A 16,371-nucleotide genomic window follows, 5' to 3' on the forward strand; every position below is an offset into this window, starting at 1 on the left:
TTAACACACCATGTTAACACACCAACATGTTCACATGTTAACACCATGTTAAAATATGTCTGTGTGTGAGGTCGCTGCAGGCGTGACGAGGACGGTGGAAGTAAACGGTGACATTAGAACGATAAACACAAGTTAATAAATAAACAGATGAAACAGTCAGAAGATGGAAGTCAACGGAACAGAAATAAAAGAGGAAACAAAGACTGAATCAGGTCTGAAATTCAAATAATAGGAAGAGAAACAAATGTCCAGTTTTAGGCTGTAAATATTAAATCGGTGCAGGATGGAAGTCAACGGAGCATCAACGAGGTCATAAAGGAGAACGGGACGTAAACAGACGAAGTCAACGGGAGAAACTGGGACAGAAGGTAGAAATAATAGAGAGAATTTATACAAGTTGAATGTTTCGGATTTGTGATTCTTCAGTTTGTCTGCTGAACGACCAACAGCAAAACTCTCCTGGAAAACGAGGAGGAGGAGGAGAAGAAGGAGAAGGAGGGGGAAGGAGGAGGAGAGGGATGAAGGAGGAGGAGGAAAGAGGAGGAGAAGGAGGAGGAGGGGGAAGAAGGAAGGGGAAAGAGAAGGAGGAGGAGGAGGCGTACTGATGAAGAAAGCAGGGAGGGAGGAAAGAATCCTTTTGGAGATCCTGAGAGAGAAAAGTGAGCAGGGGAGGGTTGGTGGGTGGGGTGGGTGGGTAGGGGGGGCGGGGGTGTCCACATGAGGTATCCACGGGGGTTGGTGATGTCATCAGGCCCTGCCCACCTGCAGAGCCTATAGATGCAGGCGGTTCAGAGGTTCCTCTGCACAGTGAGGACGTCCGACTCCTGAACAAGTCGACCAACAAGACGACCTGCAGACGCTCAGTGGAGTTAGGCAGCAAGTGGTCGCACCTCTTCATCCTCATCATCTTCGTCTTCATCCTCATCCTCATATCCTGAAGCTCTGAGGTCATGGTGGCCATCGGTCTCCTGCTGCTGCTCGGAGCAACGGCTCTCCTCAACGGCAGCTCTGCACAGAGGATCAGAGGTACACACACACACACACACACACACACACACACACACACACATACTCACACACACACACACACACACACACACACACACACACACACACACACACAGCATCAACGAGGTCATAAAGGAGAACGGGACGTAAACAGAGGAAGTCAACGGGAGAAACTGGGAGCGAGTCGGAAGAAAATGTGACATGAACAGTTTTTAAGTGGGAAAAAAGTTAGAAATAATAAATATAGAAGCAGGAAAATAAAAACATTTAGTGGAAATAAACGGGTCAAATTTGAAAGAAACAGGAACCAAACCATCTGAAAGTAAAAACAGTTCAATGTTCAAAACAGGAGTGAAAATGTGAGTTTATTGTTTCTAAAGTGATTTAAAGAAGAAACGACGTGAACGAATCATTAGTTCAGATTTCCGTGTTCATAATGTTCAGACGTGTTCCGTGTTTCATTGATTCTTTCATCCGTGTTTCAGCTCAGAGATGTTTTGTTCTCCTGTGATTTCTTGGGTGCTCACCTGGAGGGGGCGGGGCTAATTCATGATCTAACCTGCCACTTCTCTGCCTCATTGATCTCTTAAGAGTTATGTAAGGTGATGAAATCCCCTCAGCTGTCGGGAGGGCGGGGAGGAGGAGGGATGGGGGGGGGGCCCCCTCAGCGGGCGAGATGCAGCCAAGAACAACAGAGAGAGTGTGATGCATTCAGGGTCCGTTTCTTTGTGGAAGTTTATTAGTGACAAAAATCAAGTTCAAATCGTAAAGATTTAAAATCACGAGGAGACTTTCAAGTGCTTTATCACGTTCATGGGACCTGTGACAGGCCACGCCCACACGCTCACAGGTCCCACCTACATGTGTTTCTCTGCATGTTACAGGCATGTTACAGGCATGTTACAGGCATGTTACAAGCGCTCACGCTTTTACATTTTGTTATGTTTCGTTTCGTTACGTTCCGTTTCGTTCCGTTTCGTTTCGTTTCGTTTCGTTACGTTTCGTTTCATTTATCTGACTCTTTTATCCAAAGTGATTTACAATAAGTTGATTTCAACCATGAGGGTTCAAAACCAGAACAACAAGAATCAAGAAAATACAATTTCTTCAAGAAAGCCAAACTACAAAGTTCTATCAGGAAGTTCTATTTTAAGATACTAAAGTTCTACTGTTCAAGGTAAAGGAGGAAGAGGAGAGGAGGAAGAGGAGCTGGGAGGAGGAGGAGCGGAGGGAGCGGGCTGGGATGTAGGGTTGGACCATGTCCTGGATGTAGACTGGACCCGATATGTTCGTAGCACGGTACACGAGGACCAATGTTTGGAAACGGATTCAACATGGCTTCAGGAAGTTTCCTTCTGCTCAGGTTGTATTCACGAAACAAACCTGAGCTGGAGGAAACTTCCTGAGGCCTACAGGGGGCGCTGAGTCTGAATAAACAGGCCTACAGGGGGCGCTGTATCAGCCCAGTCAGAATTTTCTATTTTGGAGTGTTTGAACCTACAAATAAGTTTTTAGTTTAGATTTTTACTGTTTGCTGAGAAATGTTCTTCATTTCTGGACATTATTGGACTGAAGTTTTAAGATGAACCAGTTCCTGGTGACGTGGGAACGCGAGGAGCTGGTTTCTCTGAATGTGGAGGTTTCAGACGCCGCATGAGTTCTGCTGAGTCAGACATTTGGTTTTCACTGGTGTTCCTTTGATTTGGGGTAAATTCTGCTCTGATGCAGCTGCATTTTGAACTTTTCCGCCTGTATCGTCTCTCTTTTAGACCAACTGTCCCTTTAACAGCAGCAGAACAGTGTGGGTGCAGCTCCTGGCTGCAGTGCATCATGGGTAATCAGACAAACATACCTGATCTCTGTGAGACTGAAGGGAAGTTCAAATCAAACAGATTCTCAGGGGACTTCTGAACTGCCTGTTCTCTGGTTTCTGGACCTTTATTCTGATAGGACATCAGAGATAATGATGTAAACAGGAAGTGGAAGTCATGCTGAGTCTGAACACACGTGTTTCATGTGTGTGAGTTCAGATCTGAGGATGAGGAGGATGTAAAACCTTCGTCCTCCTCTGGTTTCTAGTTCTGAGAAAAAAAGCTGAAACATTTTGTCCTCGTTAAAGTTTTAAAAGCGTCGCTGGCGCCGCAGCACAGGAAGTCCAGAGAGTCCATCAATTCAAGACAGCCAATGAGAGCTGAGTTCCTCCTGCAGGAAACAAACGCTGAACGCTCCTTCAAACTACCCATAATGCTTCACTCTGAATTTAATGTTGACCTTATGTCTCAGAATGTTGATGATAAAGTGCTTTTATTGTTTAATAATTATATAATTATTCATGTTTTTATCATTTAAATTGTTGTATTTTATTTCCATATTTTAGTTTAAAACATTTGACCTGTTGACTTTTAGTTTGAATCATAATTCTAATGTTGATTTCAGTGTTTGAGTTTGTGAATGTTTGGATGTGTTCTGACCCGGTCCGTTTCTCCTCAGCGCGCCGTGAGAACATGAGGGTCCGGATCAACGCCAGCGGCGACACCATCGTGATGAAGTTCGTGCGTCCAAGCGCGGCCGTGCAGCTGGAGGGCTTCATCCTGGGCTACGGCGGCGGCGTGTTCTCCAAGCAGTTCATCCCACTGCAGGACGGAGAACCCTACGAGGCCGAGATGGGTGAGAACCTCTGTGTTTGGGTTCTGGAGGGTTCAGAAGTTCTGGTGGGAACGAGCAGCTGGTTCCGATCCGTTTACTGACACTCGGCCAGAATTGAATCCGTAACGACCAGAAAACACTCAAAGTTCTGAAGCGATTCGTTGAGTCGACAGAAAAGCTGCTGAGACGTCGTTCAGCTTTCAGACTTTTATTAATTATTATTTCGACGATCGTTTCTTCTGGTAAAAGGTTGTTTTGGATTCTTTTCTTCGTTATAAACTTCATGTCTGTTTGAATCTGTTCACTGCAGATTCATGAATCACACGTCAACACTTCATTTAATCTGCGTCCTCGTCTGTCATCGCTGCCCCAAGGTCACCTGTCAGTCAGGCGCGGAGGGGGCGGGGCTGTGGTGATGAGATGTTTACCTTCTTCATTAGACGCCTTCAGAGGAGGAACATTCATCAGCGGCTCACAGAGCACTGTTGACTTTCTAGATCCCGCGCTGCCGCTGGATTCTGGTTTAAGGGTTCAGGTTTCTGGTTTCAGGGTTCAGGGTTCAGGGTTCAGGGTTCTGGGTTCAGGGTTCAAGGTTCAGGTTTCTGGGTTCAGGGTTCAGGGTTCTGGGTTCAGGGTTCAGGTTTGATGCTTCGGTACCACCACTCGCTCACAGACTAAAAACAGACAGATTGTGACTGAGGTTTGGTGGCAGGTTTCTTTCATTTATTCTGATGACAGACATACTCTGCTCCGCTCCACAGGTGATTGATGAGGTCACTGAGGGGGCGGGGCATGTTGCCACCTGCCGCGTGACGGAGATGAATGGACAAAGCGTCCTCAGACCCACAAAGAGACTGTTAAGTTTGTTTTAGGGGAAACAGCTCGAGGACATGGAAAAATACACAGTCCAGAGTCGTGTCTTAAAATCCCATAATTTAACATGAAGTCTGGTGGGGGAGGAACAGCTTCACCAGCGTACAAAGCCCTGAATTCTCCTGCTAATACGACAGTAATCAGGCTGACAGGTGAGTTATAGATGAGCGTGTTCAGGTGATCTGAGCAGCTCCTGTTTCCGTTGGTAACTAAAACGTGATGAAGTGTGTCGGAGCTGCAGCTGCTCGTCCGACAGACATCCGTCACTTCAAACGGCTCCGAGAGCAGCTGTTATTGGCTGGAAACATGCACATGAGCTCCTTCTGTCATCAGCACGAGGTCAAAGGTCACCGCAAAGGAAACACGAAATAAAACGGCCTGAGGTTTTACTGCGTTGGTATTGTTTTACGACACCTTGTGTTGTTTTTAGTGCGTTTAATTTGCTGGATGTGTCGTGTCGTCGTGTTGATGTCTATATTTATCATTTATTGTACATATTTTATATATATATATACATATTTATGTATTATTGGTGGCTCGTGAACGCTGGTTGTTTTGTTGGGGTCCAGCTGGTCGTCATAGAAACATAAAAGCAGAAGCAGTGAGATTTGTAGAGAAAATGAGTGTTTTCACGTGTTTTAACTGTCGTCCTTCATCTGGAATTGTTCACTGTTTTCTGTCCATCTGGGGGGCGGTGGGGGGAAGGGAGGGCTGTCGGGGGGGCCGATGACATCATCATCATCATCATGGCTGCACGTTTCCAGCATTCCTCACGTGTTTCTCCGTCCCACAGGAAGGGTTCACGTTTCTGCTCGGAGGCGCTGCTTCATCATCACCTCGCTTTCTGTGCTGCTGGTGTTGTTGTGGTGTTGTTGTGTTGTTGGTGTTTCATGTCACCGTGATGGAATAAATTTAATGTTCATCAGTTTATTTTATCACGTTAAGGCTGGTTTTACTTGACTTTTCTGTAGATTTGACTATTCCCAGGAGTTTTTATTTTCAACGAAGCTCTGACATCACTGTGACATCACTGTGACATCATTCTGACGTCGCTCTTACATCACGCTCTCTGTTTCAGTCGCCGAACCGAAGTACCTGGTGGCGGTCCAGCCGATCCGGACTAACAACGTGAAGAAACACTGCACAGGTACGCCGGCAGCTTCCTGTCACCTCCAAACTGTCCACAGGAAGTCTGACCTGTCGCCCCCCCGACAGGTAAGGTGAATCTGGAGAAGCCGCTCCACCTGGTGGTCGGCTCCGTCAGCCCAACGGCGGTGCTGCTGTCCTGGGGCAACGACCTGAAGACGCCCTCCGAAGGGAACATCCTGAAGGAGTGTCTGGAGGACGGGTGAGTCCCTCTGGAGGAGGACGGCATGTTCAGGGACACCTGGCTGTCCTCGGGTGTCTCAGTCTGACAGGACTTCTGTCTCCAGGTTCTACACCATCCGTTACCGGGAGAGGAACAGAAAGTGGATCTACCAGACGTGTCCGACCAGCGACACGGTGGTCGACCACCTGAAAGCCGACACGCCGTACGAGTTCGGCGTGCGGTCCAATCAGGACGAGCGCAGCGGCGTGTGGAGCCGAGCGGTCGTCCACAACACCAACATGGGCAGTAAGTCCTCGTCCAGACAACATGGAGCACGTCGGCTTTAAAACTCCGTTGGGATGGGTCCGAACCTGGTTTCCTTTTGATCCAGAGGGGTTGTATTTTTGTGTTTGTATTTATGTTTATATTTGTATTTATGTTTGTATTTGTTTTTATGTTTGTATTTGTTTATGTTTGTGTTTGTATTTGTGTTTATGTTTGTATTTGTGTTTAGGTTTGTGTTTGTATTTGTGTGTTTGTGTTTGTTTGTATTTGTGTTTATTTTTGTAGTTGTATTTATGTTTTTGTTTGTATTTGTGTTTTTGTATGTGTGTTTGTGTTTATGTTTGTACATGTGTTTATTTTTGTAGTTGTATTTATGTTTGTGTTTATGTTTGTATTTGTGTTTTTGTATGTGTTTGTGTTTATGTTTCTCTGCTCCGATCTGACTTCAATCATTTCTGCTTTCACAGATAAAAACGCTCCGAAGCCTTTCAAGCTACGTCATCCTGTCGCCAAGCCGCTGGTAACAACATCGCTTCCTGTTTACAGTGTTCATGTTTACTATTGTTGTTATTTTCTTTAACTTCTGTCTGAAGTCTCTACACGCTACATTACCCATGAGCCTCGGCAGCCCTCAGCTCGCTGCACCCACTGAACCTCTAAATATGCAGAATCTATTAAGTGAAAGCAGTGCATCATGGGAGTTGTAGTGTGTCTGTGATGTTGACGTGTGTTTATGTTCCAGAAACTGGCCGGCCTCTTCCCTCCTCGTCTCGGTAAGATGTTTCTTCATGTTCACATGTTTGAGGCGTGTTCAGAGCGTTTTATTTCTGCTGACTCGTGGAATCTGTCGGACGGCCGTTCAGACACGTTTCAGCCTGAATGTGATCTACGACATATTTCATCTTGTAAATCCGGCCAGACCGACTGAAAAGGGTCCAAAAACGAACGTGTCCGTTAAATGTTCGTTAAATGTTCAAGTCGAGATTCACGATGAATTATGTTTTATTTATGATGTAAAAAGGTTCCTCGACCAGTTTAAGAAAAAGAAAGTAAGATTAGAATAAAACGCCATATTTGATATTTGTATTGTTATAGAAACAATCAAAAGTTTGAATGTTTGTAAACAGTTGTTTTGTTTATTTACAAAGACTTTGAATGTTGTTGTTGTTTTTGTTTACGATGACGGACATATAAATAAATAAATAATAATTAAAAGCATAGAGGGCCGATGATCGAACCCTGAGGAACTCCACAGGTTAGCACGTTAGCATCCATGGATTTGTGTGAAATAAAAGCAGAAGATACTTAATAATAATAATAATAATAATTAAAGCTGCTTGTATGAACTTGTTTTACTGTTTTCTAAAGTTTTATGAGAGAAGAATGTAATAAACTGTGAGGAGAGTTTTCATGCAAGTCATGTGACCGATCAGCTGATGGTGCTAATGGGGCGTGGCCTGTTTTCAGCGCTCCACAACGGGACGCGGCCTCGCTCCTCCCTCCTGCTCAGACATCCCGGCTTCCCCGGAGCGCCGCGCACCTCCTTCGGTGATTATCTCTTCTTCTACTCCTGTTTTTAATGTTTCCTTCCTCTCACGTATTCGTTCGCTTTCTTTAAACGTACTAATGTCGGTTTGATGACTTCATCAGTGGAACCAAAAGTCTCTTTTAGTTTTAAATCCTTCTTGTAAAGCAGCTCGTTGTCTCCCACAGCGCCCCCCGAAGGCCGGAAGGAAACGCTGGCTGCGCCCACATTTCCTCACCTGTCACCGGGTAACCAATCAGACTCTTTTCCTCTCCATCATCAGCTTCACTCGCAGACCGTCTTTTCCTGCTTCGGGCTGACGTGCCTGGGAGGGGGCGGGGTCTGGGGCGTGCAGCTGCTCTGATTGGCTGCATGTTAGCTTGCTCTGGAACCAGTTAGAAAGTCATAGCGTGGAGATGATGTCACCAGAGGTCACTGGAGGAGTAAATTGATTTAGCCCCCCCACCCCGACAGCAGCCACAGCTGAAGGTCATGTGACCGCAACCGTGCTTCAGCGTTCATCAGCCGCAGCTCTTCTTCTTCTTCTCTGTCCTCCCTCTGCCCTCCTGTCCTGCACCATGTGTCCATCAGACTGCATGTCCAGACAGCAGATGTGCTCAAGTCCTTCTGCAGAATCATCCTTGAAACCACCGGGACCAGAACCTCCTGGACTAGAACCTTCTGGTGTCTCTGAGGCGCCTCCTGCTGGTAAAACGTGTCTCCGAGGTCACGGTGTCCGAGGTCACACCGTCTCTGAGGTCATGCGGTCTCCGAGGTCACGGTGTCCGAGGTCACGCTGTCTCTGAGGTCACGGTGTCCGAGGTCACGGTGTCCGAGGTCACACCGTCTCTGAGGTCACGCGGTCTCCGAGGTCACGGTGTCCGAGGTCACGCTGTCTCCGAGGTCACGGCGTCTCCGAGGTCACGGTGTCTCTGAGGTCACGCGGTCTCCGAGGTCACGGTGTCCGAGGTCACGCTGTCTCCGAGGTCACGCTGTCTCCGAGGTCACGGCGTCTCCGAGGTCACGGCGTCTCTGAGGTCACGCCATCTCTCTGCTCTCTCACCTCAGAAGAAGGAACACGTGTTAGAAACGACAGCAGCCGGCCGGCCGACCCTCTGACTGCCCGCCCCCCCCGCCTGCAGCCCTCCAAAGCCCCTCTCACCGACGTCACCGCCTCCCCTTTCACTAAACGGTTCTCCGGTGGCGACCCCCCCGCCGGGCGGGCAGCTAACGTCCCCGCTAACACAGAGACGCCTCCTGCTGGTAAAACGTGTTTCTCTGCTTTAATGTTTTAAATCTTTAATTTCCTGCAAAGAGAAACAACGATGTCGCCGGCAAACAGTCGCAGGTTCAACAGAAACTTCTTCCGTAACTAATTTTCTCTTCTCAACTTTTGACTAAAAGTTTGTCTGAAGATTTTCTTTAAAGAAAGGTCATGAACTGAAACCACTAAAACCACCGCGTCGTCTGCATACAGCTGTTTAGTGTTTCACCTTCCTGGAGGACTTCCTGTTTACAGATGACCACCATGTGTACTTCCTGTTTACAGATGACCACCATGTGTACTTCCTGTTTACAGATGAAGTTCGTGTCCTTCAACCTTCTTCTTTCTCTCACAGCTTTCGATCGGTTGCAGGGCGACTTGTCTCTGCTGGGAACTCAAACTAAGAGCTGGAGTAAGAGCACGTCCCCGACGGCTTCCTGCCCTTTGCTGTCTGTCTGTCTGTCTGTCTGTCTGTCTGTCTGTCCTCTGCAGCCATGTTGTCCTCCAGCTTCAGGTTTTGTCCACAGGAATGTCTGCTGCTCTAAACCATTCCACCAGCGTCTGCATGCAATGTCGTCATGGCTGTGTCGTCATGGCTACGTCCCTCCATCCACCTTCTCGTCCTCACAGCCTCATGAAGACGCTCCGTCTGACCGCCTCATTAACGGCGCTGCTGCCAGCTCGCTTTCTGTCCACACAGAACCGGTCCGACTGTAACGAGGCACCGCTCTTCTTCCTGTTCTAGGTCACAGCAGGAAGCAGATCCTGCAGCCGTTCAGCCGGGGCGCCGGACCCACTAACCCCCCCCACCTCCCCACTAACGGCTTCAGACAGACCTCCTTCTCTAGAACCAGAACCTCCTCCCCGATCTACGGGACGCTCGGGGGTAACCCTCCTCCTCTGACCTCTGACCCTGTCTTCACTTTGTCCCTCAGCCAGATGTTGTCAGTCCGGCGTCGGACCGTCCGGCGTCGGACTCAGGTTCAGTTTCCCAGATGGTTCCTTCCCATCGTAACGCTCCCTTGTCTCTGCAGTGAACGGACAGCCTCTCCGCGGCATGTCTCCGCCCAAACCGGCCTTATGGTCCCGACCTCGCCTCGGTAAACCCTCTGTCCTCCGTCCGTCTGTGTCCTCCGTCCGTCTGTGTCCTTCATTAATGTCTCCGTCTCCACTGCAGCTACGCCTGCTGTCTCTGTCTCCATCTCTGGTCATTCATACCTATGTATCCATCCGTCCATCAATCTGTCCATCTGTCAGTCTGTCCATCCATGTCCATCTTCTGCAGATTCTGCAGATCTGTTGGGGCTCTTCAGGTGTTTCTGGTTTCACTGCTTCACTGTGAATAGACGTTTCACAACATTTATTCTTCACCAGAGAGACTTCAGTTCAGGTTCCATCTACTACAATATAGACAGGCGCGGCGGCGCGGCGGCGGCGTGCCGGACCGTTTTCATCAGAATGTGGAAACCTCAATCTGCTGTTTATTTCAGATTTGTTTGTGTGCGAACACAGAAAATCATACGAATATTTATTTCACTGTAATTACGGAGCGGTTTCCTGGGCGACCTTCCAGCATCAGGACTGAGGATCTCGCGGGTCGTCGTTGAGCGTGGAGGTCGGCGGTGCTGATTGAGAGGAATACATCTGTGTTGTTTCGTGTTTTTTCATGTCGTTCTGGAAGTGAGTCAATGGCTGATTGTGAAGAATCTTGGCCCGTTGATGCGGCGAGGGTGGAGGGGTGGGGGCGGGAGGTGTAATTGGCTGCAGGTTGTGGACTCCTCTGTCAGACGGCATCGTTCCTGTTTTCAGCTCCATTTAAAGTTTTGGAAACAAGCGTTGAGTCTTCCGTTCAGCTGAAGAAGTGATTTTCCAGCTGGTTTTATTGGTTTCATTGGTTTTACTGGTTTCATTGGTTTCATTGGTTTTACTGGTTTTATTGGTGTTATTGGTGTTATTGGTGTTATTGGTTTTACTGGTTTTATTTGGTCTCCGTGTTCCCGTCGAACTGCTCGCTGGGTCTCAGGTCAGTGACGTCTCGTATCTGATGTTGTCATCTGTTTCAGGATCTCCTGCTCGTCCGTCCGTCCAGATCAACAAAAGGCTGAATCTTGTGGGGAAACCTGGAGACGACGGTGAGACCTTGTAAAGAACCTCGTGAAGACGACACCGGCTGCGTGTTTGTTTCCAGTCTGAGTTTTCTGTTTGTGTTTCAGACAAACTGAACAACCTGAAGCAGACCGACAAGCTGCTGATTCTCAAAGTCCCGGCAGCGACCTCCAAGCTGATCAAACAGGCGCCGAGCACCGCCCCCACCGCCGCCGGTACGAACTGATTCCAACACAACGATATCATTTCCTGTTTTACTGGTCGGAACAAACGATTGTGAATGCAACGGTTCAATGTTCTCGTTTGTTCTGTGAGCAGCTCGCGTGGAGAGCTGGGGAGACTCCGCCCTCTTCCAGCCTCAGCCGGCCTCCGACGTCGACGCGTTGGGAAAGAAGCGCTACGTGGGTAAGATGGACACGACAAGCTTTTACTGTCTCTCCGTGTTTCCCTCTGCGGTGAACCTACGACGACCCAACTGACCTCCCCTACCCCTCCCCCAACCCCCCGCAGCCCCCCATGTCATCTACCAGACCGGCAAAAGGCCGGACGAGCCCTGCTCCATCACCTCCTCCCTCAGCTACTTCCCCGAGGACCAACCCGGCGAGGCCAACGTGACGGCTCCGCCCAAGGCTCCACCCTCCAACCTCACCGTGGTGACGGTGGAAGGATGTCCATCCTTCGTCATCCTGGACTGGGAGAAAACCGATAACGACACCACCGGTAACAACAAAACACAACTTTTTCTGTTTCCTGTCCGGCACAAGAGGTGCTAACGTCTCTCAGGCTAACTGTTAGCACCAACTACAAGCTAATCGGTGGCTAGCTTGTTAGCGACTCGTCATTTACAGATCGGTTCTGTCTTCAGAGTACGAAGTCATCTCGACGGCTAAAGGACCCAACGGAGAGCAGGTGTCCGTCCTGACCACCAACCAGACGCACACCACTGTGGAGAACCTTAAACCGGAGAGCAGGTGAGCGATCGGGGCGGGGCGGGCGGGGTGTGCAGAGCGGGATGGGTCTGGTCTGTTCGGGGTGGGGCGGGGAGCGGGGTGGGGCGGAGAGGGGCGGAGCGGGATGGGGAGGGGGGGAGGGGAGCGTTGCTGCTGTCGTTCACCTTCACAAACGCTTCCTGATGTTTCTGCTTTTCTTCTGTAGTTATGAGTTCACGGTGAAGCCGAAGAACGAGCTGGGTGCAGGACCTCCTAGTGAGCCGGTGTCCTTCAACACCGAGTCGGGTACAGTACGCCGGCGCCGAAACACAAACCCAACCAAAGCCAGTTCACTCTTATTGTGAAGGAAACAGGAATTTGTGTTGACTGTAATCAGAGCAGTTTCTCTGTTCCTCCAGCCGACCCGCGAGTCAGCGAGAACGTTTCAGGTGAGTCAACGTCGTCCATGGCAACGCGAGAAAAAGCACAAAGCTCAACAGGAAAAAATAAATCTTCTTCTGTGCAGGAAAAGACGCCATCTGGACGCAATTCCCCTTCAAGACAGACTCGTACTCCGACTGCTCCGGTCAGCAGTACGTGAAGAGAACCTGGTACCGCAAGTTCGTCGGCGTCCAGCTGTGCAACTCGCTGCGGTACAAGATCTACCTGAGTGACTCGCTGAACGGTGAGCTAGAGCTGATCCAGGTTCTGAACTGGGTTTTGATCCGGGTTCTGAACCGGGTTCTGAACCGGGTTTTGATCCGGGTTCTGATCTGGGTTCTGATCTGGGTTCTGATCCATCTGTTCCACCTGCAGGTAAATTCCACAACATCGGCGATCAGACCGGCTTCGGAGAAGATCACTGTCAGTTCGTGGACTCGTTCCTGGACGGACGGACGGGCCGACAGCTGAGATCTGACCAGCTCCCGTCCCGACCCGGTAAACACATCACTCCTGCTGGTGTCCAATCGGTCCGATCTCCGGACCGGAACCTCTGACTAACACTGTTGTTGTTGCAGGGTTCTACCGGGCCATTCGCCAGGAGCCGGTCCACTTCGGACCCATCGGAGGACATTCCCACGTCAACTATGTCTCCTGGTACGAGTGCGGGACTCCGATACCCGGAAAATGGTAGACGGACTCGGTCCCGCGGGCGTCCTGGGAGCCGCCTGGAGGGGATTGGTTGCCTGGGCTGGCGGCGGCGGGGAGGCGGGGCCACCTTCACGTTACCCAGCGCTGTAAAAACATGTAGAGGTCCTACTGGTCAGAGAGCATCTCCAACATATCACACATCTTATTTATCATCTCCACGGTGACGCCGGAATCACCACGTTAACGGGCAGCTGGCTCCCGCCGACTCACAGCCGACTTATTTATCAGAAGGTCTTCACGACTTTCTTTCCTGTTGATTTTCATTTTAAAAGTCCGCCGAGCAAACGGTTGTAAACGTTGTCGCCCTGCTTCACGTCAGCTGAGCGGTCCGGTGGTCGGTGAGGAGAACATCGGTGAGGAGAATATTGGTGGCACCGCGGTGACAAACCGGCTTCATAAACCTCTCATCTTCTGTGTCCATTAATCTGACACTTGTTTTCGTCAATAATCAGGTCAAATTGTACCAAAACGTCTGAAACACAAACATGACATCAAGAAGCATCGAATGTTGAACATTTTACCAACTGATTGACGGTCAGTCGATTGATTGATCTATTAATGTTATCGCCTGTTGTTGTCCTCTGAAAGTCACTCAACACGCACACCTGACTCACCGCACTTTAGACTTATCGTATGTAAGCTGTTCATTGACCAGGTCGTTGACCTGTTCGTTGACCCGGTCATTGTCCCGGTCGTTGACCCGTTCGTTGACCAGGTCGTTGACCCGTTCGTTGACCCGTTCGTTGACCAGGTCTTTGACCCGTTCGTTGACCCGTTCGTTGACCCGTTCGTTGACCCAGTCGTTGACCCGTTCGTTGACCAGGTCATTGACCCGTTCGTTGACCCGGTCGTTGACCCGGTCGTTGACCCGTTCGTTGACCCGTTAGTTGTCCCGTTCGTTGACCAGGTCTTTGACCTGTTCGTTGACCGGGTCTTTGACCTGTTCGTTGACCGGGTCCTTGACCCGTTCGTTGACCCGGTCCTTGACCCGTTCGTTGACCCGTTCGTTGACCAGGTCGTTGACCTGTTCGTTGACCCGTTCGTTGACCAGGTCTTTGACCCGTTCCTTGACCCGTTCGTTGACCAGGTCGTTGACCCGGTCTTACGGTGTGACACCTCCACAGCTGCAGTCTGCACAGCAGAACTGTATTTTATGTACATATGAAAAGACATTATTATTTCTGTACGTTTGGAGGCGTGTCTCCACCGCAGCTGTCGAACCAACATCTTGACCGTCCGGCATGAACGATGCAGCCGGACAACAAATCGTAAACATCGGATCTCGAAGTTTTGCCAACAAAATCAGATTTTTACGAAGCAAAAACAAAAAAATGTTGTGCTAGTTTGAGGATGAAAACAACTCCAGTTTCTGCTGCGTGTTTTCAGCTAAGCTAATGTTGGCTAGCTCTGTGAGGAAGTGAAGGCTAGCTGCGATGCTAGTTTTGCTAGCTCAGCTGTTCAGAAAAGGTGTTTACATATCTGGCTAGCTGGCTAACCAACTAGTCTGAAATAATTGGCAAAAGTTAGCCACGTGACCTCAGCAGCGCTCAGAAGTATCTGACGGTTCTTTAAATGTTTTCCACTTAACAGCTTTTATGAACCCGTTAAAGAGCTAGCTGGAGCTGACGTTAGCTTCACCGGCATAGCGGGCTAATTGCTGAAAGATTGAAATGTCGAGAAGCTCCAGATGGCGACAAACCCACAAAACATCAGTTTTTATTTTACCAACAGCTAAAGTTGCTTCATTAGCATTTCGCTGATTTATTACATTTGTTATTTTTAAAATATAAACATTTTATTTTCCGGTGGAATCTTTTACAATAGAAAATGTGTGACATGAGAAACACGGTGTGACAAGTTTACGAGCTTACGTGCTAATCTTCTAAGTGACGTCCCGCCAGCGAGCGTCTGACCTGTGGAGGCGCTAGCGAGCGCTGCTGAGCGGTGTTCGGGACCTTTAAGTTCGTCATTGTAACGTTTTCTACTTACATCTGTTTCTGTGTTGATTTTCGACAATAAAGAAGTTTTTTTTAATGAAAATAGTTTTTTACTTAAACTTGTTGGAGCATTTCTGACATCATCATCACCATCTACATCATCATCGCCATCATCATCGCCTCCATCTAATCCAATTTCACAACATTTCCATGAAACAACACAAACAACTTCACCTGCCGCTGCGTCTTCCGGGTGACGTGATTAGCAGCAGGTAAGATCACCATGTTTTCACACTTGAACACTCTGATGGAGAAACGTATCAATTTCACCGTTGAGCGGATCCTTCTAACCGATTCGATCAATAAATATGACTTCATGTGCGACGCTGTTGATCAATATTGAGTTCAGAGACACTAAAAGCTGATCACATGGACGTATCAATTAGTTTGAGTTCATCAAGAAATTTGTGATTGATCCGTTTGTAAACAAACCAGGTGTTTAGTGACCTCATGATCAGCCAATCGGCAGCCGATCGATCCGTCCGAAGTTTGTTTGTTTGTTTACTCTGTTGCTTCAGATATTTGTTTACATTTAGATGATTAATGTGAATGTTGTTTGTTTTAAAAAAAAATTATTTACTGTTGGTTTGCCAGGTCACATGACTCAGCAGGTGAAGGACCAGCATGCCCTGCTTTGAGAGGACAGTTGGACATCCTGGTACTGTGAGGGGACAATTGGACATCCTGGTAGTTTGAGGGGACAGTTGGACATCCCGGTACTTTTGTCCTACTGTCAAGTGAGGGGTCAAAGGTCAAAGCTGCTGGTCTTTGAATGGTGACGTAATTTTTCCGTCTCTGAGACTGGAGGAGGAGAGGCTTTGTGTGCTGTCGCCGTGGCAACCAGCAGAGTGTGTTTCAGCCAGGAGGGAAAAAGTTGGTGAAAAAATAAGAGCAGGAAAGGAAATCCCGAAAAGTTGAGTATGGAGGATTAATGAGCTCTGCTTCCGTTCTGGTTTTAATGTCTCCGACAGAACAAACTGGTCAATACGTGTTCTGGTGGTTCACTTGAGAACCTGCTGCAGGCTCCGGTTCTAAACCTCAGCTCAGAACACCTGTATGCTAAAGTTAGTTCATGCAGCGTTGTTGGTTTTTTTAATATTGTTTTTTATGTTGTTCTCATTGTTTATGTTGTTCTTGTTGTTTGTTGTTTATGTTGTTCTCATTATTGTTTATGTTGTTCTCGTTGTTTATGTTCTTTTGTTTTTCTCATTGTTGTTTATGTTGTTCTAGTTGTTTATGCTGTTCTCGTTGTTTATTTGTTGTTTATGTTGTTCTCA

The 16,371-nt window shown here is 48.4% G+C and overlaps 1 protein-coding gene across 1 annotated transcript; it reads left to right on the forward strand.

Annotated features, from left to right (window-relative positions):
- The first annotated feature begins 855 nt into the window (after positions 1-855).
- Positions 856-15,130, forward strand: LOC138634358 (target of Nesh-SH3-like). Its single transcript, XM_069721222.1, has 19 exons — positions 856-1,026; positions 3,499-3,675; positions 5,606-5,674; positions 5,743-5,875; positions 5,961-6,142; positions 6,589-6,641; positions 6,864-6,894; positions 7,589-7,669; positions 9,945-10,010; positions 10,974-11,042; positions 11,124-11,231; positions 11,335-11,421; positions 11,527-11,736; positions 11,882-11,987; positions 12,172-12,251; positions 12,365-12,394; positions 12,472-12,630; positions 12,762-12,884; positions 12,965-15,130. Exons 1-19 carry the CDS (start codon positions 951-953, stop codon positions 13,078-13,080), a joined length of 1,956 nt encoding a protein of 651 aa, XP_069577323.1. The 5' UTR covers positions 856-950; the 3' UTR covers positions 13,081-15,130.
- The last annotated feature ends 1,241 nt before the right edge of the window (positions 15,131-16,371 follow it).

This window comes from Brachyistius frenatus, unplaced genomic scaffold (assembly GCF_029030835.1).
Source record: "Brachyistius frenatus isolate BFR_SWC_R1_liver_20210118 unplaced genomic scaffold, ASM2903083v1 Contig_259, whole genome shotgun sequence".
NCBI lineage: Eukaryota > Metazoa > Chordata > Actinopteri > Embiotocidae > Brachyistius > Brachyistius frenatus.